Source organism: Carcharodon carcharias, chromosome 11 (genome assembly GCF_017639515.1).
Source record: "Carcharodon carcharias isolate sCarCar2 chromosome 11, sCarCar2.pri, whole genome shotgun sequence".
Taxonomy (NCBI): Eukaryota; Metazoa; Chordata; class Chondrichthyes; order Lamniformes; family Lamnidae; genus Carcharodon; species Carcharodon carcharias.
This window is the reverse complement of record NC_054477.1, coordinates 9,920,523-9,944,132: the sequence shown is the minus strand read 5'-3', so window position 1 is coordinate 9,944,132 and position 23,610 is coordinate 9,920,523. Positions and strand designations below refer to the sequence as shown.

Below are 23,610 nucleotides of genomic sequence, written 5' to 3'. Positions count from 1 at the left end.
ACCTCGTTCTCACCAGGCCTGCCTGCTGCAGGTGCATCTGTCCATGACAGTATTTGTAGAAGTGACCACCGCACAGTCCTTGTGGAGACGATGCCCCATCTTCACATTGAGGATACCCTCCATCGTGTTGTGTGGCACTGCCACCTTGCTCAGTGGGATGGGTTTCAAACATAAGACAATAAGATGTAGAAGCAGAAGTAGGCCATTCAGCCCATCAAGTCTGCTCTGTCATTCAATGAGATCATGGCTCATTTGATAATCTTCAATTGCACTTTTATAAGCATATCTAGCAACTAAAGACTGGGCAACCATGAGGTGCAGTGGGCCATCAGCTGCAACAGAATTGTGCTCAGCCATAATCTGTAACCTCATGGCCTTGCATATCCCCGCTCTACCATTACCACCAAGCCAGGGGATCAAACCCGGTTCAAAGAAAAGTGCAAGAAAGCATGCCAGGAGCAGCACCAGGCATACCGAAGAAAATAAGGTGTCGAACTGGTGAAGCAATAACACCGGAATACTTGCATGCCAAACTGCTGAAGCAGCATGTAATAGACAGAGTTAAGCGATCCCACAACCAACGGATCAGATCTAAGTTTTGCAGTCCTGCCACATCTAGTCAGGAATAGTGATGGACAATTAAACTGGAGGAGGCGGCTCCACAAACATCCCCATCCTCAATGACCATAAGACCATAAGATATAGGAGCCATTCCGCCTATCGAGTCTGTTCCTCCACTCAATTAGATCATGGCTGATCTGATAATCCTCAACTGCACATTCCTGCCCTTTCCCCATAACCCTCGATTCCCTTACTAATTAAAAATCTGTCTATCTCAGCCTTGAATATACTTAACGACCCAGCCTCTACAGCCCTCTGCAGTAAAGAATTCCAGATTCACAACCCTCTGAGAAAAGAAGTTCTTCCTCATTTCTGTATTAAATGGGTGACCCCTTACTCTGAGATTATGCCCTCTGGCCCTTGGTGAGTTGATGCAGTGCATCTGGTAGATGGCAAGCACTGCTATCACTGTGCATCGGCGGTGGAGGGAGTGGACATTTGGGGATGGGGCGCCAATCAAGCAGCTCTCCCCTGGATGGTGTTGAGCCCCCTGAGTGTTGTTGGAGCTGCACTCATCTAGGACAAGTGGGGAGTATTCCATCACACTCCTGATTTGTGCCTTGTAGATGGTGGACAAGCTTTGGGGAGTCAGGAGGTGGGTTACTCATCTGAGGATTCCGAGCCTCTTACCTGCTCTTGTAGCCACAGTATTTATATGGCTGGTCCAGTTCAGTTATTGGTCAACAATAACCCCAGGATGTTGATATTGGGAGATTCAATGATGGTAATAACATTGAATGTCAAGGAGCAATAGTTAAATTCTCTCTTGTTGGAGATGGTCGTTGCCTGGCACTTGTGTAGCGCACATGTTAGCTGCCAGTTGTCAGCCCAAGACTGGATATTGTCCAGGTCTTGCTGCATTGGAATATGGGCTGCTTCAGCATCTGTGGAGTTGCAAATGGTGCTGAAAAGTGTGCAATCATCAGTGAACTTCTCCACTTCTGACCTTATGATGGAAGGAAGGTCATTGATGAAGCAGCTAAAAATGGTTGGGACGAGGACACTATTCTGAGGAACTCCTGCAGTGATGTCTTAGAACTGAGATGACTGACCTCCAACAACCACAACCATCTTCCTTTGTGCTAGATATGACTCCAACTAGCAGTGAGTTTTCCCGATTCCAATTGACTTCAGTTTTGCTAGTGCTCCTTGATACCACACTCAGTCAAAGGCTGCCTTGATGGCAAGGGTAGTTACTCTCACCACACCTCTGGAGTTCAACTCTTTTGCCCATGTTTGAACCAAGGCTGTAATGAGTTCAGGAGCTCAGTGACCTTAACGAAACCCAAACTGAGTGTCAGTGAGCAGGTTATTGCTAAGCAAGTACTGCTTGATAGCACAGTTGATGACACCTTCCATCACTTTACCGATCAAGAGTCAACTGATGTGGCAGCAACTGGCCGGGTTGGATTTATCCTATTTTTTGCAAACAGGACATACGTGCGATGGGGGAGCCCAGCACATCAATGCAAAACAAAAGGCTGAAGTATTTGCAACAATCTTCAGTCAGAAGGCCCGAGTGGATGATCCATCTTGGCCTCCTCCAGAGGTCCCCAGCATCACAGATGTTAGTCCTCAGCCAATTCTATTCACTCCATGTGACATCAAGAAGCAGCTGAAGGCACTGGATACTACAAAGGCTATGGGCCCTAACAATATTCCAGCAATAGTATTGAAGACTAGTGCTCCCAAACTTACTGCACCCTAGCCAAGCTGTTCCATTACAGCTACAACACTGGCAACTACCCAGCTATGTGGAAAATTGCCCAGGTATGTCCTGTATACAAAAAGTAGGGTAAATCCAACCCAGTCAATGACTGCCCCATCAGTCTACTCTCCATCATCAGTAGAATAATGGAAGGGGGTCATCAACAGTGCTATCAAGCGGCACTTGCTTAGCAATAACTTGCTTTGTGATGCCCGGTTTGGGTTCCTCAGCTCCTGACCTCATTACAGCCTTGGGTGTAATTCACAAATTCACTAAGGCTCCATAGGCAACACCTTCCAAACACAGATAAAAGAGCTGAACTCCCAATGTGAGGCGAGATCGACTGCCCTTGACATCAAGGCTGCATTTTGACCGAATGTTGCATGAAGGAGCCCTAGCAAAACTGGAGTCAATGGGAACCGGGGGGAAAACTCTCCAGTGGTTGGAGTCATACCTAGCACAAAGGAAAATGGTTTTGATTGTTGGAGGTCAGTCATCTCAGCTTCAGGACATCACTGCAGTGGTTCCTCAGGGTAGTGTCCTTGGCCCAACCATATTCAGCTGCTTCATCAATGACCTTCCTTCCATCATAAAGGTCAGAAGTGGGGATGTTCACTGATGATTGTACAATGTTCAGCACCACTTGCGACTCCTCAGATACTGAAGCAGTCCATGTCCAAATGCAATACAAAATCCAGGCTTGGGCTGACAAATGGCAAGTAACATTCGTGTCAGGCAATGAACATCTCCAACAAGACAGAATCTGACCATCGCCCCTTGATGGTCAACGGCATTACCATCACTGAATCCCCCACTATCAACATCCTGGCGGTTACCATTGACCAGAAACTGAACTGGACTAGCCATATAAATACTGTGGCTACAAGGGCAGGTCAGATGAGTGTGATGGAATGCTCCCCACTTGTCTGGACGAGTTACACGCTCAAGAAGCTGGACATGGTCCAGGACAAAGTAGCCTGCTTGATTGGCACCACATCCACAAACAAACATTCACTCCCTCCACCACTGACACACAGTAGCAGCAATGTGGTACCATCTATAAGATGCACTGCACGAATTCACTAAGGCTCCATTGGCAACACCTTCCAAACCCACGACCACTACCATCTAGAAGGACAAAGGCAGCAGACACACAGGAACTCCACCACCAGGAAGTTCCCCTCGAGTCACTCACCATCCTGACTTGGAAATGTATTGCCATTCCTTCACTGTCGCTGGGTCAAAATCCTGTAACTCCCTCCCTAACAGCAGTGTGTGTGTGCACCTACACCACATGGCCTGCAGCGGTTCAAGAAGGCAGCTCACCACCACCTTCTCAAGGGGAACTAGGGACGGGCAATAAATGCTGGCCCAGCCAGTGAAGCCCTGATCCCATGAATGAATAAAAAAAATCTTAGCATGGAACGAGACCTAATAGTGTAAAAATGGAAATAACTGGACTATCCTTCAACAACATACCATAAGGAGAAATGTAGGATCACTGATAGCAATTTCTGGATTTAACTGTGCCCATGTGGACTCCTGAAGTTGCTGTCAGTTTCAGTGCAGCAATGACTGCAAATGCTGATAATTTCACTATTACTACTGCAAAATCCCATGTCAACCATGTTGATATTTCGCAATTCAAGCCTTTCACCTCAATTTGTCGACTTGTCCTTGTGGTGCACTACCCATTCTCAAACTAGTAGGATTCTGGCCTCTTGAGCTGGAGGTTCCTATCCCCAGGTTTGGTCCTCAGGTTCTCCCATCCTTTAGTCAGGTTAATGTACAAATTTAAGTGATTTGTCTTATGTAAGTTGTCTATATTTTTCCCCTCTTTGTAATTTGAAACCTCTCTTGGTGCTTTCCTAAAAAAAAAGTTGCCTCGTTTTTCCATGCCTACCTGACATTTCCTGGTGATAAGTTAATTTTATTCCTTAGGTTACGCTGGTTGAGGGGAGAATGTTAAAGTAGTGACATGGGATCTTTTATAAGTACCTGAACGTGTACCTCATTTTAATGTCTCATCCAAAAAAAGCAATCTCTCCAAACAGTGTAGCAATTCCTGTGCTGAGATGTCAGCCTAGATCACATGCTCAGATGCTGGAGAGGGGTTTGAATTTAATATTCTTCCCATTCAGAACCAAAAGGTCTTCCAAAGCTGGCTTTCTGACCTCATTACCCCCAAAAAAAGTGACTCATATTTAAGTACCGTTCCACCCGTACCAATGGCCATTCATCACACGCAAGGTTAAATGTCCAAATTATTCAACTATGAAAAGCTTCAACAGCATGCCTGAATCGATGCACAATGAAGGAAGTGAATGTGTCACTTAAGTGAGCAAAAAGGGAGAACCTGGTTAGATTCCCATCCCCGCCCCACAAATCTCATCAGTGGATATTGAAGCCAATTGCTCTGGCCAGTTCAAGATCTACCAACTCAACACTGTCAAGAATTAAATGGCAATGTTACTGTATTTGATCTGAAAGCTTCAATGCTACACAATCTAATGGGAAGTACTTAAAATTTTACCCGATAATACAACTGACATTCATGCATGATAAGAAGCTTCACACAGTGCAGCAGCATTAAAATTAGCAATAAACACACATTCTGACAGCACAAGGAGTTTTGAATCATGACGTTTGCACGTACTTTGAAATATGGAATTTATTGGAAATTAACTGATTTTCCTCTATAAACTTGCAGTGACAGTGTTAAAATTATTAATTTTCCTGTATGAGTTATTGCGCAAGATTCTACAGCTTGCAAACAATGAACATCTATATGAACAGACACCACCACTACACACAAAACAATGCTACCGTTAAACTGAAGCAGTACAAATTAGTGATGTAGTATAGCTTATTTCCCTTTCACTTGTGGGTCTCAGTAGATTTCCCACTCCAACTACCTCAGAGCTTTCATACGTGACTTGCCTAGCTGTGGTTCGTTGATTGATGTGTGGTTCAGTAAAGTTCCCACATTTTTTTTTTCATGATATAGTTGCATTTTCTTGCCAAAAAAGAGACACAGGATTTTCCTAACTTCAGTAGAGCAACTGATCGAACACTTAAATCAAACTCCCCCTCCTAAAATTTCACTCCACTCTCTCCCAGCCCAAGTGGAAATAAATCATTTCCAATTGAAAATTACTCACAGTACCGCGATTGAAATCTAGAGCCCATTTCGAGTGAAATTGTAAGATCTCAGCCTTCTGATAAAGTTTCATTACCATACTGTACTAGAATGCCGGCTTAGATTATGCACTCAGTCCTGAAACAGGGATTGGAGCCATGTTTCTTTTTTGACTTGAGGCAAGAGTGCCACCACTGAGCCAAGCTGAGACTTGCAATTTCTGAGACCGTTATTACAACAAGTAACGAGGTCGAGATCATAACTTTGTCACGACTCACTGGGGATAGTGCACTGGAATATCAAGCCCACTGCTCCCCGAGCTGCGACAAATGTAAAAAGGTTTGATTTTTCAACTAATTGTTTAATTTAGGTTAACAGAATACGAGCACCAGGTTTGTAAACTTAATAAGTAAATAACTGTTTATTGAACAAATTGTCTTGAACCAGTGGCAAAAGAAAGAAATATGAACTGCTAACTTCTAGCTCGATAACCTAAACTCTACCCCTTCTTAAATCCTTATACGCATAAAAGACACACAGAAAGATGGATCTTTAGGGTGGGATAAAACAGTTCAATGGCACCAATTCTAGAGTACAGGATTCGATGGGTTGATTTTGATCAAAGTCTTCCAAATTCTTTTCAGTTCTTTGTTGATGACACGAAGTGGTCTTCCAGTATTTTCAGTCTTTAGTTCACTGGTTGAGTATTTGTCTTTCAATGTCTCTCACAGTGATTTTCCCCTTTACCTCTTGACAGGGGTTTTCAGAGAGAGAGAGCAGGTTATAGAGATCTGAAGAGAAAAAGCCAGCTAGCTATTATTGTAGAATTATTGGAATCTTACACACACAGGAGAGGTCTTTTTCCTTTCAGGCTAGGAGCTATTCTGCTGCACTGCTCTCAAACAAACCCTGGTCAGGAGCCAATTAAAATGTTGTTGCCAGGAAATTCCCCCATTAGACCGGACTCTTCCTCAGCACCATCCTGCCTTGCATGGCACGCTCTGTTCCAGGACAGCAACATTGTATATATGCCTCACACTGTTCCAGTAGATAGTCTTTCAAAATGCAGCCATTGTAATTTTAATGCACAGTCCAACACAAATAGAAAGATATCTTTACAACATCAGTTAAAAAGGAAGCAGATAACTATTTGAAAAGGAAACACAAAGATACATAGAAAGAGCAGCAGAAAGGAATTAGAAAGGATAGCTCCAGTTGAAGAGCGAGCACTTAATAGCCCCTTTCTGTGCTGGAATTTCTATGATTCTGGAGCACAGACATTTAGTTCCCAAAGCAATTTTCTGCAGTCATACAGTAGATTACATAAACAAGAAAATTGTGCTAACTAGATTGCAGCCAGGATTTTGCAATGGTAATTAGTAATTACTGTAAAACATAGATACCCCCAGAGATAATTTTCACTAACCCTTCTAGCATAGGGTATGTGGCTCAAAGGCTGGTGTGGGAGAAGTGGGTTCTGGTTCATGGGGGACTGACACCAGCACCGGGGAAAATGGGGGCTGTACTATTGGGATGGTCTACACCTTAGACAGCACCTTCCAAACCCTTGACCACTACCATATAGAAGGACAAGGACAACAGACACATGGGGCACCACCACCTGAAGGTTCCCCTCCAAGCCACTCACCATCCTGACTTGGAAATACATAGTCGTTCTTACACTGCCACTGGGTCAAAATCCTGGAACTCCCTCCCTAACAGTACTGTGGGTGTACCTACACCACAGGGGCTGCAGCAGTTCAAGATGGCAACTCACCACCACCTTCTCAAGGGCACTTAGGGATGGGCAATAAATGCTGGCCAAGCCAGTGACACTCATCCCATGAATGAATAAAACCTGATGCATGCTGGGAAAACTGTTCTAGTAAGTCGCATAACTAGGGAAGTAGAGAGGATTTTAAACTAAACAGTAGGGGCAAGGGATCAAATTTGAGATGTGGTAAATCAGACAATTAAGAAAAGACAAGAGAGAAGGGTATTAACATGGGAAATGATAAGCGGAATGTGACAGAAAGGGACAGAGTACAGGGAGCACAAATCTCAGTAAATCAGCAGATAAGGCTAGAGGTTACAAAAATAGTAAAAGGACAAAATTAAAGGCTCTGTGTCTGAAAACAAGCAGCTTTCAAAACAAAACAGATGAACTGAGTGCGCAAATAGAAATAAATAAGTACAATCTGATAGGCATTACAGAGACACGGCTGCAGGGAGACATAGATTGGGATCTGAATATTGAAGTGACATTTAGGAAAGACAGGAAGATAGGGAAAGGTGAAGGGGTGGCTTTGTTAATTAAAGGTGACATCAGCACAATAGAGGGATTCAGGAAATCAGGATGTAGAAATGGTTTGGGTTGAAATGAGAAATAATAAGGGCAAGAAGTCATTTGTGGAAGTGACGCACATGCCCCTTAACAGTAACCATACGGTAGGACAGGATATAAAAGAAGAAAAAAATGGGAGTTTGTCAGAAAGGTACTGTCATACTATCAGGGATTTTAATCTGCATATAGACTGGGAAAATCAGATCGGCATAGGTAATCTAGATGAGGAATTCATAGAATGTTTTCAGGATAGTTTCTCAGAACAGAACGTTCTGGCACCAGAGAGAATAAGCTATACTAGACCTGGTATTGTGCAACGAGAAAGGATTAATTAATGACCTCATAGTGAAGGTGCCCCTAGATAGCAGCAATCATAACATGATTGAACTTTATATTCAGTTTGAGGGAGAGAAGAGTGGGTCCAAGACTAGTATTTTAAACTTAAATAAGGGCAATTATGAGGGCATGAAAGCACAGCTAGCTAAAGTGACCTGGCAAATTAGGTTAAGAAGTAGGTCAATAAAGATGAAGTGGCAGACATTTAAGGGGATATTTCAGAATAGACAGAATAAATATATTCCAACAAGAAAGAAAAATTCCAAGGGGAGGACCCATCATCCGGGGTTAGCTAAAAAAGTAAAGATAATACCAAACTTAAATAAAAGCTTATAACTGCGCAAAGATGGGTAGCAGGTCAGAAGACTGAACAGTATATTTTAAAAAACAGTAATAAGTGACAAAAAGACTAATAAGGAAGGAAAGCTAACTAGAAATATAAAGACGAATAGTAAGAGTTTCTATAGACACTTAAAAAGAATTAACAAAGTGAGCATCGGCCCTGTAGAAAGTGAGTCTGGGGAATTAATAATGGAAAATAAGGAGATGGTATTTTGCATCATTCTTCACTATAGAGGACACAAGTAACATTCCAGAAATAGCTGTAAATCAGGAAATGGAAGAGAAGAAGGAACTCAGAAAAATTACAATCACCAGAGAAGTGGTACTCAGAAAATTGTTGGAGCTCTAGGTTGACAAGTCCCTGGGTCCTGATGGATTTCATCCAAGGGTTATAAAAGAAGTGGCTTGTGAGATAGTTGACGCATTGGTTTTAATTTTCCAAAATTCCCTAGTTTCCAAGAAGATTCCATTAGATTGGAAAATAGCAAATCTAACTCCTTTATTCGAAAAGGGAGGGAGACAGAAAGCAGGAAACTACAGGTCAATTAGCTTAACATCTGTCATAGGCTATTATTCACGACATTATAACAGGGCACTTGAAAAAATTCAGGGTAATCAGGCAGAGTCAACATGGTTTTGTGAAAAGAAAATCACATTTTGCCAACTGATTGGAGCTCTTTGAAGTAACATATGTTGTGGATAAAGGGGAACCAGTGGATGCACTTTATTTAGATTTCCAGAAGGCATTTGGTCAGGTGCCACATCAAAGATTTTTGCAGAAAATAAAAGCTTATGGTGTAGGGGAATAATATATTGGCATGGACAGAAGATTGGCTAGCTAACAGGAAACAGAGTAGGCATAAATGCATCTTTTTCTGGTTGGCAAGATGTAACAAGTGGTATGCCACAGGAATCACTGTTGGGCCTCAACTTTTTACAATTTATATAAATAACTTGTATGAAGGCAACAAAGGTATGGTTGCTAAATTTGCTGAATGACACAAAGATAGGTAGGATATGCATAGAGAACAAAAGGAGGTTACAAAGAGATATAGATAGGTTAAATGAGTGGGCAAAGACCTGGCAAATGGAGGATAATGTGGGTAAGAGTAAAATTGTCCATTTTGGCAGGGAAAATAAAAAAGAAGCATATTATCTAAATGGTGAGAGATTGCAGAGGGACCTAGGACCCTAGTGCATGAATCGCAAAAGGCTAGTATGCAAATGCGGCAAGTAATTAGGAAAGCAAATAGAATGTTATCTTTTATTGTGAGGGAAGTTGAATACAGAAGTAGGGAGATTATGCTTCAGCTGTACAGGGCATTGGTCAGACCATATCTGGAGTAGGGTGTAAAGTATTGGTCTCCTTATTTAAGGAAGGATGTAAATGCATTGGAAGCAGTTCAAAGACGATTTACTAGACTAATACCTGGATTGGGCAGATCGTCTCATGAGGAAAGGTTAGACAGGCTAGGCTTGTATCTGCTGGAATTTAGAAGAGTAAGAGGCGACTTGATTGAAACAAGATCGATCCTCGGGGGTCTTGACAGGGGCCATGTGGAGAGGATGTTTCCTCTTGTGGGAGTATCTGGTACTAGGGGCCACTATTTAAAAATAAGAGATCATCCATTTAAGACAAAGATGAGGAGAACTTTTTTCTCAGAAGGTGAGTCTTTGGAATTCTCTTCCTCAAAAGACAGTGTAAGAAGTCTTTGAATATTTTTAAGATAGACTCTTGATGAGCAAGGTGGGAGTGAAAGATTATCAGGATAGGCAGGAATGTGGATTTGAGGTTACAATCAAGTCAGCCATGACCTTATTAAATGGTGGAGTTGGCTTGAAGGGCCGAGTGGCCTACTCTTGTTCCTAATGCGTGCGTACATACATATTTTGCTTTTCATGTCTATACTAGGTTTTTACTACAGCAATCCAAAACAGATTTGTCTGACCATTCTCCAAGCCCTGGATCTTACATAGAATGTAAAGCACAGAAACAAGCCACTTGGCCCCAATAAGACCATGCTAGTGTTTATGCTCCACTCAAGCCTCCCCTGAATCCTAAGCGCACTCCTCAACAGTCATGAGATCTGGACAATAAATGCTAGCCTGGAGAATAGGCTGAAAAGTTTCCACCTTCAACCTTTCAAATGTATCCTTGGCATCTCCTGCACTGGCTCAGCCACGTTCATCATATAGATGATGGCCGTATACCCAGTCTTTTCAATGGTGAACTGGCTACTGGGCTACAACCCCGTGTCGTCCATAGCGCCGCTATAAGGACACTTACAAGTAAAATATGAAGATGGTGAACATTGACACGGACAACTGGGAGACCATCACCGATGGCTGTGGCCTTAGAAGGCGGACTGTTTGGAAGGGCATTGGAAGAGGAAAGCAGTAACAAAAAGCTCAGCTGGCCAAGAAGAGGGCCCAGAGAGAACAGAAGCAGTGAATTGTGCACTCTCTCAGCTCACTGTCTTCCTCTGCAACAAGTAGAGCAAACAGCCATGGCAGAGTGGAGCTCTTTAGGCAGATCAGGCAACGTTCACAGGGTTAACCACCATGGCTCAAACCATCATCTTAAGGGACAGATGGCTGCTACATATCAAGCCTCCTCCCATTCCACCTTTTTTCATCATCAGCAGAATACTCAGTTCCCTTCTCCCGCTTATCTAACCTCCCCTTAAATGAATCTATACTATTCACCTCAACCTGTTCTTGGGGTTCTATACTCTCAACACTCTAGGTAAAGACGTTTCTTCTGAATTCCCTTTTCAATTTCTATCTGATATTCACAGCCTTGGGTTCCTCTCTTCCCCACAAGTGCAAAGACACTCCCTGTGGCAGTGCAATCAAATTCTTTCATAATTTTAAAGACTTCATTAGGTCACCTTCAGCCTTCTCTTTTCCAGCCTGTTCATCCTTTCCTGATGGATTCATTCATTCATGTATGCTCTGCCCGAAGGCAGGTTCTTGGCTCATCATCTGCTTGTGCTTCATCTAGAGCTGTTTTTTTTTTGGCAGTTTTCAATCAACAGTGGTCATAACCTCGCAGTTCTGTTATCACCATGTAAATCCTTTTTTTCACCTTCTCCAGTGCCTCTACATCCTTTTCATAAGGTAACCAGAACTATACATAGTATTCCAAATACAATCCATTGCTTTAAACAGTTATCCACTCGTCCCATAGCTTTAACAGCAGCACTTCAACTTCTCCATGTGCCAAAGCATTTGCACACTTTTAACAATTCCTATCTCACAGCCTTCTGTCTCATGAGATGACTATCTGTGTCTCAGTGCTCAACTCAATGTTAAACATTGCCTGGTGTAGCTGCCCCACACTCTGGCATGGCAGTTTCCGCTTCACTTGCTGCAGATGAAAGTGAACTGAAGTGGTGCAGGATTCTGGGCCTTTTCTATGGGCCCTCTTCTCAATCAGCTCAGCTTTCTGCTACTCCTCACCTCTTCCTAACACTCGGCCTCCAGATTGTATTCTATCTATTCTAACCTCTACTCTCACCCTCTGAGATTAAACTTTTTTGCCTAATGCTGGGATTGTTGTGAATCCCTTTTTTGCGACATAATGCATTCTCAAAATGCAGGAATCAATACTGAGAACTGATGTTCAGTGTCTAAGCTTGCATACAAAGAATGAGATATTTAGAAAGCTGATGGCAAATGTAGAGCATAAGCCCAGTACGAGCTCTCTCAATATCTCATTCTCCATACGCAACCCTAGACAGTGAACATCACTTCTCAGCTTTGAACCGTGCACCTTAAGGATCCCAAAGAAAAAGAACTTTCAGAAGGATAGAAGTATAATGCAATTACATGTACACTATAATGTAGACAAAACAATTTATAATTACAATGAAGGCAAGTCTCAAAGTCCTCAGTGCTAGGTTACTGAATTTAGAAATGCACACTGTGGCTGGTTGAAGCATTGTTTGCAATAGATAGCCTTGAAAGACCACAGAACATTCCTCTTTTAGTGAAATTTGACCTGAAGGAATTTCTCACATCTTCAAACAACAGTCTTCATATAAACAAGGACTCCTCAAGAGTGACATAGCTCAAAGTTATGTTCCAACAGAATGACACAACATTAATCACTGCCTCCAGGAGAGAAAAGGGGGAAGAGGATCTATGTTTTTTCTGAAACTTAAAACACTCACTTCAAACTATGGAGCGCTTGCAACTTTTCTTGATTCCCACTCACTTTGTACTGCACACGATCAGGCAATTCATTACATCTATAGTCCAATGTTTGACTTGACTCAAGATAACATGGAATTTTAATGGGCCAATGAAATGGTGACCATTTGTCGTCAAAGAAAAGATTTGTTGGTAAAGAAAAGATAAAGATACCAAACACTGGTGCAATCTTTGAAGATTGAGAATCTGTTATCCCCTTTGTATTTTTTTGAACGTCAAACAGGAAAACATAAAATCAACGTACACCTATATTAAGCTAGTGAGTGAAGAACACCTACAAGATATCTGTAATACTCTATAATCAACACCAGAGTTCCTGCTCACCTGAGCAACAGAAACGTCGGAATTTTTGCAGTAAGTTAAACTTCCAGTATTTAAGTTAGAGCTCAGCCAAAAACTAAATCAGCATATATTGGGAGAGCTTGTACACAATCATCACAGCTTTGTTAAAAAAAAAGCAAAGCATTAGTCTTTTGATCATGCTTCATCATATTGCACTGTATCTCCTGTTGCTCGTATCCACTGCCCTAACACTCAGCAATTGATTATTTAGGATGTTTATTTATAGGGTTACTGTGATAGGATTTTTTACCTGGGATTCACTGGGACATGCTAACTCATTCATTTTTAATAAGAAACAGGTTAGTGAGGGAGCAGTGAAAATTTGTACAAGCTTATGAATCCTCGTTAAAAAATATACATTTTGTAGATATAATACTTGAAAGCCAGTATAATAAGTAATATTTCTTTGGAGGATGATAAATACAAAGACAATTTATTTCTCTATAAAGTATTTGTAGCCTCTCCTTCGACCCCATCACCTCAGCAACTGGCTCCAACATCAATCCAGGGTTGCTGAAAAGGCCCTGAAATATCTCTTTAAAGCAGGTCATTTGATTAAATGGTACATTACCAACTTTTTTAATTCTTCATTGACCATTGTCATCTCCCAGTCTAGCAAAACCTTCATTTTAAAATTCTCATCCTTGTGTTTAAATCTCTCCATGGCCTTGCTCTTCCCTTACTCTAACATTCTCAAGCCTGACTCCTCCTCTGAGAATTCTGCATTCCTCCAATTCTGGCTTTCTGCATCCTTAATTTCCTTCGCATCTCCACTGGGGCAATGCCTTCAGCTGACAATTCCCTTACTAGATTCTCGATGCTCTCTCTCTGTCCTCTGCCAAGATGCTCTTCAAAACTCACCTCTTTAATCAAAGATGTGCTCATCTGTCCCAGTACCAAATTTTGTTTGATAACACATCAATGAAGTGTCTTGGGACATTTTACTCTGTTAAAAAGGTGATATGTAAATGCAAGTTGCTGCTGTTCAAGTATATCGGGCTCACAACGAGCAATAACAAAATTCCAATCAATTGGGTGCGGATATCAAATGAGTTATAGGTTAAGAGTCCCAAATGTTTCAGGCAGTTCACTGGCCACATCTAACTTTAAGTATGTGTTATCACAATGTAAATAAGCAAACTGTTTAATTTCTATGACCAAACAGTTAATTTAAAATATCCAATCCCTAAAGGGTTTCATCATTAACTTTTCGCACACTTGCACTTTTCCTATACAACCAAAAAGCTTCACATGAGTAGGCCAAGAGTGCGCATTCATTCCTACGGACGACTATGACATATGGCAGAACTCATCATCAGAGTTTTCCCTAATGCTCCGTTGATAAAGCTGTGGTGTAACTGAGTGATACAGATCAGAACTGGTTCCGACTCTCTTGGGTAAGTCGATCTCAGTTGAAGCAACATTACAATTAATGGCAGTACCTCCAGGCCAGGATAAATGAAAGTTCCACCTACTGCTTACTATTCAGTGACCACTGCTGATAGGTGCATCTATACTAGCATCACGTGAGCAGAGGACTGAGCTGTGACATCTGCCCTTCTCCATCCCAGAGAATGAATAGTGAATTCGGAGGTTACCCACAAAACCTTGCAGCAACATGGTTCAGTGCAACCAGGAGTGGTGAAAACTACATGGGAGTTGGGGGAGGGGAGGGGAGGGGAGGGGAGGGGGAGGTGCAAGCAAAACTCACCACCCAGTCTGCTGCGCAAACAAACAGGAGTAGCCAATTAAGCCCCTTAAGCCTGTTCTGCCATTGTATTAGATCATGGCTGATCAGTACTTCCATTTATCCAGAGCAAGATGATTAAGAAGTACACAGTAACTAAAAATTATAGGTTTTTAAAAAAAAGTCGTCCACCTCAATAAGCACAGATAACCTTTTATTCTAAAAGGAATGTATTAAGAACATAAATCCCTCCTTTAGACTAGGTTTGAAACCTGCACTCAGACCAGTATGAAGCTAGCAGCAAAGTTCCAGCACTTTCTCATTCACACAAAAGCCTTGCATTACAACATTTGCAAAGTGACTTGATCAAACCTTTCCTGCAAAATTAAATCAGTTTTCAAACAGACTATCTTAGATGCAACTATAGAATTAATGAAATGAACAATCTACAATAAAGTTTTACAGCTGCAGAAACAATGGGGCAAAGATGAAAACTTGCAGATGAAACAGTTCTATCAAAGGTAGAATGCACAAACGGATGACAAAGTGTTGCCATGTGTTGGTTCTTGATATCAAACTTTTCTTCCTCCTGTCTTAACTATGTTTTTGTTTGGGGCAGATTCTTGTTGGGATACATACATCACAGTCACTCTGGCACTTCTGTAAATGATGGAAACCCTTGTTTTTAATTCTTATTTACTGTCCTTTCTCCACATCCCTCATTACCCTTGCTTCCCAACTAAGTGTCTACTCCCCCACCCCCCACACCTTAAACCGATTGATTTTTGGATTTCACTTTATTACAATCCTAGCAGCAAAGAAAATTTTTCTGCAATTGCTTTAAGAAAAAGAAAGACTTGCATTAATGGAAGCGGTTTTTTTTCACAACCACTGAACCTCTCAAAGTGCTTTACAACTGATGAAGGACTTTTGAATCGTACTCACTGTTGTAATGTGGACAACGGATTTAACTTGCATTCAAAAATTGTGTCTCCTTGTTCTGGATTCCCCCTATTGGAGGGAAGTTGTGCCTTTATTTACCCTATCAACTCCTATCATTGTTTTAACACTGTGATCAAACCAACCCTTAACTTCATCTCTAGAGTCATTACAGTGCAGAAAGGCCATTTAACCCATTAAGTCCACGCTAGCTCTCTATAGAGCTATCTAGTCAATCTTATTCTATCCATTAGCCCTGCAAGCCTCAACTGAGGCTTTCAGAAGGGAACTGGATCATTATCTGGAAAATAACATTTGTAGGACATCAGGGAAAACGCAGGGGGTGACACTGGGTGAACAGTGCCTGCAAAGGGCCAGCACAGACATAAAAGGCCGAATGGCCTGCTTGTGCGCTCTAACCATTCTATGATTCTAAGTTTATTGCCCTCAAGTGCCCATCCAATTTCCTTTGAAATCATTAATCATCTCCCTCTCCATCGCCCTCACAGACAGCAAGTTGCAGGTCATTACCACTTGCTGCATCAATAAAGTTTTCCCTCACATTCCTCCTGTAGGGCATGACACCAAAGTTTACCCAGTTTTTTTTATTATTTAGTCCCTTTATGCCTGGGATTATCATAAGAACATAAGAACTAGGAGCAGGAGTAGGCAATTCAGCCCCTCGAGCCTGCCTAGCCATTCAATACGATCATGGCTGATCATTGTGGTGAAATTGTCACTGGGCTTTCTTCAAAGGCAGTATGTATTTCTTGTGGTAGACTGTCAAACTGAACACAATACTCCAATTGAAAAAGATAAACAGATAATCTGAAATAAAAACAGAAAATACTGGAAATGCACATTAAGTCAGTTTGTATCTAGAAAGAGAAAAGGCAGAATATGATGTTTCTGATGAAAAGTATAGCAGAAACATTATAAGTAGAAAAGACAAGCTTTGGATGCTGACCTGTTAAGTATTTCCAGCATTGTGTTTTTAATTAAGTGAGGTTTGATCAGTGCAGCGACAATTGCAGTGGCTTTTCCTGCTTTCATATCCTAAACCTCTTTGCTATGTACCTCTTCATCCCATAGTATTTTTGATGGCTTTTTGGAACTGTAAGATAACTTTTCAAAATGTGTAAGTGGATAACTAAATCTCTCTGTTCAACTGTGACATATCAACATGCTTTCCCACTTTTAATACATTTGCATCTACTGCTCTTATATCGAAGATGTCTCAGACTTTTGAGTTTCATGAAGCAAAATGCTATGCAAGTTTCAGCAGTTTCTGCTACCTTTTCCAAGCTGCTATCTTTCTATGTGATCTGAGCCACTGCCATCAACAAGCTATTCATCTGTGTAGAGCATCAATGTGCAGCCCAATTCTGTCCTCAAGTATGCTCTCCAGCAAACAGTTACAGGACTTCAAACAAGAGCAGGAACACTGGCTACTTTTCTCCCCATTCATAGCCTGTGCAGGAGCCAAGATCAGCTAACTCACGGCAGAACAGGAACCAAACTTTGATCTGCTAACCTGATTTACACAGTGCCACACCATGGAGTTCAATATAAAATATTCACCATGCAATAATCATAATGAGCATAAGTATCTCCCACTCAAAGCACAAATTACTTAACATATTCAGCAAAAGATTCAAGTGAAACTGCTAACATATAAAAGTAGCACAGTCATTATCACCTCAAAAGTAGATGAAACAATATCAACTAGTTGCAATCGCCACAAAAGCTAAACAGTGTAGATGCTGGAAATCCAAAATCAAAACAGAAAATGCTGGAAACACTCAGCAGGTCAGGCAGCATCTGCAGAGAGAGGAACCAAGTTAACATTTCGGGTTGATAACCTTTTGTCAGACTGGCATTTTTAAATTGAATGAAAACCAATTAATTGCTAAATATCAAGCACATTTTAATACAGTGCTTGCCTCACTTGATGCCTGTTTATAGTAACAGAAAATTGTGCAAATATCCAGCAATTCAGTCAACATCTGTAACCAGAAAGCACAAGTTATGTTTCTTGAGTATTGCTGAAAGAGAGATTTTATTTTCTCTAAGCTTTTTGGCTTGCATTCATCAGGACAATTCGTAAGAAAATACCAACGTTAGGGGAAACAGCATTGGTATTTTCTTATGAATTGCTCTGATGAGTGCAAGATGAAAAGCTTCAATAAAAAAGTCTCTTTTTTCAGCAATATTCAAGCTCTGTACTACCAAATGACTAGTTATGTTTCTGGTGTACTTTTTTTTATAAAAATCAGAATCATTATCACCCTTTTCTTTACAGGTACAGACTGACTAGTTCTGACAAAAGGTCATTGACTGGAAATATTAACTCTGTTTCTATCTCCATGGATGTTGCCTGACCTGCTGAGTACTTTTCTGTTTTTTGTTAATTGAGTTATGGATATTTCAGTGATTAAACCAGAGGATCTGGTCTATTATAAATAACACTTCTTTGAACAGCTGGTAGGATTAAGTAGTTTGCCTTCGGCGCAACAGTTACATTTCATATCATCTTTTGCCTATCACCTCAGACTCTCGCTGGATTTAAGTTTCTGATGAGGAGTTTAAAAAAAGAGAAAATGAAAAAGCTAAGAACACACAAAACCATGATCAAATCAAAATGGGATTACTTGTGCGTTTTTTTTTAAAAAAAGTTATGCACACTTGTACAAGAAAAACAAGAACACCAACGTGGATTTTTTAAAAAAAACAGAAAACAAAAGAAGCAAGGAATGAACGATGGAAAAGAAAAATCTAGAAACAGAAAGGGGGGGGGAGGAGGCTGGTGGGGGGATGCGGAAAGAGGAATTAAAAGCAAGAAGGAGACCAAGAAAAAGGCTTCAAAATAGGGATAGGAAAAGTGAAGGTGAGAAATATTTTAATTTTTTTCTCTCTTTACTTTTAACAGGAAGTCTCCAGTGAGCCATGCGCATGCGTGCTATTAAAAGGCGCTTGATATTTGGCAATTGATTGTTGATTTTCCTTTCATTTGAAAAATCTTTAAAAATTAGTTTATGATTGGTTTGCTGGCGATGGGGCAGCCAAAAGAGGTAAGATGAGGCTGGTTTTGATTCCAAATCCGTGCATGGTTACCACACATAATAGACATGGAGAATTCCGTCTGTGCTTTATTAACAACATTTTATCTCAACCGCCAGCAATATACGGTGCTTTACCCCTCCCCGGCAGGATTTTGTTCCTCTTTTTGCCTTACCGGATTTTTTGTTTTCCAGCGCTTCTTCCAGCTCGGGGAAGGTGAATTCGGGCAGTTCCAGCGAGGCGCCATAGCGCTCCAGGAAAGAACAGACAACGGCGAAATTGGGCTGAGAGGCGACCGCCGCCATCTTAATGTCGGAGGACTCGGCCAGCTCCTCCGCTATCCCGACGTGCAGCGCTGCCCGCCCGCCGGCTCCAGGTAAACAAATAGGGAACGGGACCAGGCGAGGCGAGCAGGAAGAGTCCGTCAGTATCCCGTCCTGCAACACGTCAGCCCGAGGCACCAGCAAAGGAATCGATCCCTCGTAAGCCAGAGCGACCGTTGCCTAGGCAACCGTTGGTTAGCAACTGCCCAGGGAGTGAGGTAATGGTTAAAGTTAGCAAAAACAGTTACTTGCGTGTTTATTTTCTTCATTTTTGGATAGGGAAGGACGAAAGTTAAAGAGGAAACGAGCCGTATTATATTTTCTGACAGCTAAAAGGGCGATTCTAACGGGCTAATGGACAGGCCCGGCCTACCTGTTTGAGCTGTCGGTCAAAGGTCAAGGGGAGGGGGGAGGGGGGCGGGGTGGCGTTTGGAGTTTGATTTTTGCTGCTGGGTGACAATTTATTGAAAATACTGAGTTTCATGTCCCCCACGTAGAACCAGAGTAAAGTCACGGTGCAGGGTGAGGCCGTTCAGCCCATCGTGCGCCGGCCAAAAAGAGAGAGGTAAAAAAAAGAAACTAGCCGCTCATTTTAATCCCAAACTTTCCAGCGCCTGGTCTGTAGCCCTGCAGGTTACAGCGCTTCAGGTGCAAATCCAGGTACCTTTTCAAGTGGGCTGAGCCTTTCGGCCTCAACCACCAACTTAAGCCGTGAACTCCAGGATCCCACCACTTTGTGGGTGAAGAAGTTTTTCCTCATGTCCCCTTTAATCCTTCCACCAAGCCCCTTAAAGCCACGTCCCCTGGTAAATGACCCCTCAGCTAGGGAAAACAAGTCTTTCCTGTCTACCCTATCTAGGCCCCTCATAATTTTGTACACACATCACCAGGGGAGTGATTTTAAAAAATTTTTTTTAAAAAAGTGTCTGGGCTACATATATTTGAAAAAGGCTTGCATTAGCTGCTCTCATGACCAGAAGATGTCCCCTAAAGCACTTTTGAGCTGTACTCACGGTTGTAATGGAGGAAACACAGCCGCCAATTTGCGCGCAGCCAACTTCCACAAACGGCAATGACTAGGTCTGTTGTAGTGATGTTGGTTGGGGAATAAATATTGGCCCTAGCACCAGAAATAACTCCCCTGCTCTTTGAAGGAGTGCTGTGGGATCCCTTTAAGGTGCACCTGAGAGGGCAAATGCAGCCTCAACTTTAAGGTCTGATCCAAAACACAGCTCCTCTGACAATTAGCTGTTCCTCTGTGCTACACTGGATTTTCGGCCTTGATTTTTATTTTCACACTCAAGTCCTGAAGTGGGGCTTGAACCTACAATTTTTTGTTTCAGAGGTGAGGGTGCTATCTACTGAGTCACAACTGATTTGGAATGTTACTGGACTGTTTGGTCCAAAACCAGACAGCTGGCTTCACTAGAGGTTGTGTTTTGTGAAAAAGTGAATGTTATTTTTTATTCTTTCACAGGATGTGGGTGTTGCTGGCTAGGCCAGCATTTGTTGCCCGTCCTTAATTGCCCTTGAGAAGTTGGTGGATGAGCCGCCTTCTTGACCTGTGGCAGCCCATGTGCTGTAGGTACACCCACAGTGCTGTAATGGAGGGAGTTCCAGGATTTTGATCCAGCAACAGTGAAGGAATAGTGATATAGTTCTCACCCCAGCTCTGCTTGGGCAACTTTAACTATTATTGTCACAATTGTTAAAAATGTTGGGCTACTTTAGATTGGGTTCCAACTGTCCGTGTAAGCGAATCCCATTTTTCATGCACATTGGAGTTGACTCTTGTTGTCCAATGTTAATTTACACTGTAACTTAATCAAGGGGATCTGTCAGTGCATTTCTCACTTAACCATACAGACTGGATATTGTGCCTTCATGCATGGCCTCACCTACAGTTTCATTATGTTCAAAGGCAGGCGGAGAAAACGTTTACTGAGAGGCGACCAGATATAAATTATTAAGCTGTTTTATTTCATGGACCACAAATAAATGTCCAGAACAACAATTATGCTCACAATTAATTCAAACCATTGCACTCTATCTAATAACATAGAATTTGAAAAGAACTTTCTTTCATTGGACTTGAGTGTTGTTGGCAAGACCAACATATGTTAATAAATTTGCTGGATTTCCCCATGTTAGTAGGTCATCTTGCTAAACTTAAAATAACTTCCAACTACCCTCCTGCACTCTAACCCTCTGAGACTGGCAAAAAAATGCCCATGCAGCTTTCTGTTTAAATCCTGTGTATTTAAAATTGTTTCTAACCTCCCTCCAGGTTCAGTCTCACTAAGGCTTTATACAATTGCAACAAGACTTCTTTACTCAAATCCTCTTGCAATAAAGGCCAACACATCATTTGACTTTTAATTGCTTGCTGCACCTGCATATGGGGGAGGTGGTGACGTAGTAATATTCCAAAAGACCCAGGGTAATTCTCTGGGGACCCGGGTTAGAATCCCACAATGGATAATGAAATTTGAATTCAATAAGAATCTGGAATTAAAAGTCTGATGATGATCACAAAACTATTCTGGTTCACTAATGTCCTATAGGGAAGGATATCTGCCCTTACCTGGTCTGGCCCACATGTGACTCCAGACCCACAGCAATGTGGTTGACTCTGAAATGCCCAGCAATAAATGCTCTGCATTTCTGTGTTTCCTACCAAAGTGGATAACTTCACATTTTTCCATATTATATTCCATATGCCATGTTCTTGTCCACTCACTTAACCTGTTTAAATCCCTTGAAGCTTTTTTGAGTCCTCCTTACAACTCAAGTTCTCATCTAGTTTTTATTGTGGAGGTTCAGTCACTCAAGACAGAGATCACTAGATTTCCAGATATTAAAAATATAAAGGGATTATGGGGATGGTGCAGGAAAATGGGGTTGAGGTAGATGATCAGCCATGATCTAATTGAATGGCAGAACAGGCTCTAGGGTCCAAATGGCCTACTACTACTCCTGTTTCCTACGTTTGATGCTAGACAACTGCTGAGCACCAATGTTTATCAATGCAAAAACGAAATGCTGGAAACCTGAAAAAAAAAACCCAGAAAATTCTGGAAATACTCAGCAAGTCAGACAGCACCGGGTTAATGATTTTTTTTAATATCAGAACTGTAAAAGTTAGCAATGTAACAAATTTTAAGCAAGTACAGGGGGAGGAGGGTAACAAAAAGGGTAGGTCTGTGACAGGGTGGATAAGAACATAAGAAGTAGGAGCAGGAGTAGGCCATTTGGCACTTAAGGTTGCTCTGCTATTCAATACAATCATCAGCTGAGCTGATGGTAGCCTCAACTCCCCTTTCCTGAATGCCCCCATCCCTCCATAAACTTTGACCTCTTTGTGATCAAGAAATAGGTGGTCATCCATTACTGGGACAGACTAATTAATTTGTTATAACGTACAGTCTTTGGGAAAATCATGGTCATTACCAATTTCACCATCTTTCATCACACAGTGTGTTTGTCTTTTATGCTTGCCCAAATATACTTTATTTTCATAAGAGATCCAAAAATGCAATGCTTTTTTACCTCAAATACTTACTGTGGAAAAGTGGTCAAAAAATCCTAAAACATGACAACAACTTGTATTTCTATAGCACCTTTAATGTGGAAACAATTCCCAAGGTGCTTCTTGGAAGCACAATCAGACAAAAACAGATGCTGAGTCAAAGGAAATATTAGATGAGGCAACCAAAAGCTTCATTAAAGTTGGCTGTTGAGAAGGATTTTAAGTGTGGGCATGGAGACAGCAAACTTTGTGGAGGAAATTCAGGGGCCTAGCTTAAGGCCTGGTTGCCAGTGGTGGAGCAATTTAAATTGGGGCCAGGACTGGAGGAGCACAGATATCTTGGAGGGCTATAGGGATGGAGGAGACTACAGAACTAGGGAGGGGGGGTGAGACCATGGAGGGATTCGAAAACAAGGATGAGAATTTTAAAACTGAGGCATTGTCGGACTGGGAAACCAATGTAGATCAGTGAGCAAAGGGGTGATGGATGAATGGGACTTGGCGCGAGTTAGGATATGGGCAGCAATGTTTTGAGTGAAGTGAAGTTTATGGAGGCTGGAGGACGGGATGTTGGTCAGGTGGGCATTGTAATAATCTGGTCTAGAGGTGAAAAAGGCATGAATGAAAGTTCCAGCAACAAATGAACTGAGGCAGGGGTGGAGTAGTTTGGAGGTGGAATTGGCAGGGGTTTTTCTGATGGAATAGATATGGCTTTGGAAGCTTGGTAGAGGTCAAATATTATACCAGGGTTGAAAAACAAGTCTTGATAAACCTGAGACAGAAGTCAGGTAGAAGTTTGGAATTGGGCGAAGGAGCAAGGTTTGTGGTGGGTAAGATCAGTCTTGCCAGTGTTCAAATGGAGGAAAATGTGACCCATTCAAAGACTGGGTGCCATATACAGAGGAAACTTGGGGCTTGAGTGAGGCACTGGAGACGTAAAGCTGTATGACGTTAGTATATTTGTTGAAGCTAACCCTTTGTCTTTGGATGACAATGTGACAATGACCCTGAGGAAGAGGTGGGAT

General features: G+C 41.8%; 2 protein-coding genes across 8 annotated transcripts in view; one reads left to right on the top strand and one right to left on the bottom strand.

Annotated features, from left to right (window-relative positions):
• Nucleotides 1–19,120, bottom strand: part of rsf1a (remodeling and spacing factor 1a) — a 115,593-nt gene extending 96,473 nt beyond the window's left edge. Inside the window, exon 1 of the mRNA XM_041198772.1 lies at nucleotides 18,909–19,120. Coding sequence (XP_041054706.1) covers nucleotides 18,909–19,038 — 130 coding nt within the window. The 5' untranslated portion in view covers nucleotides 19,039–19,120. The remainder of the gene's footprint in view (nucleotides 1–18,908) is intronic.
• The window catches only part of aamdc (adipogenesis associated, Mth938 domain containing), a 123,496-nt gene continuing 118,520 nt past the window's right edge, over nucleotides 18,635–23,610 (top strand). For 4 of the 7 annotated variants that reach the window (XR_005944408.1, XM_041198779.1, XM_041198780.1 and 1 more), the window contains exons 1-2: nucleotides 18,635–18,744; nucleotides 18,928–19,274. The gene's annotated coding sequence lies outside the window, so the exon portion shown is untranslated. Of the gene's footprint in view, nucleotides 18,745–18,927; nucleotides 19,275–23,610 lie in introns of those variants that run through there. The other 3 variants (XM_041198774.1, XM_041198776.1, XM_041198775.1) reach the window with 3 other exon arrangements.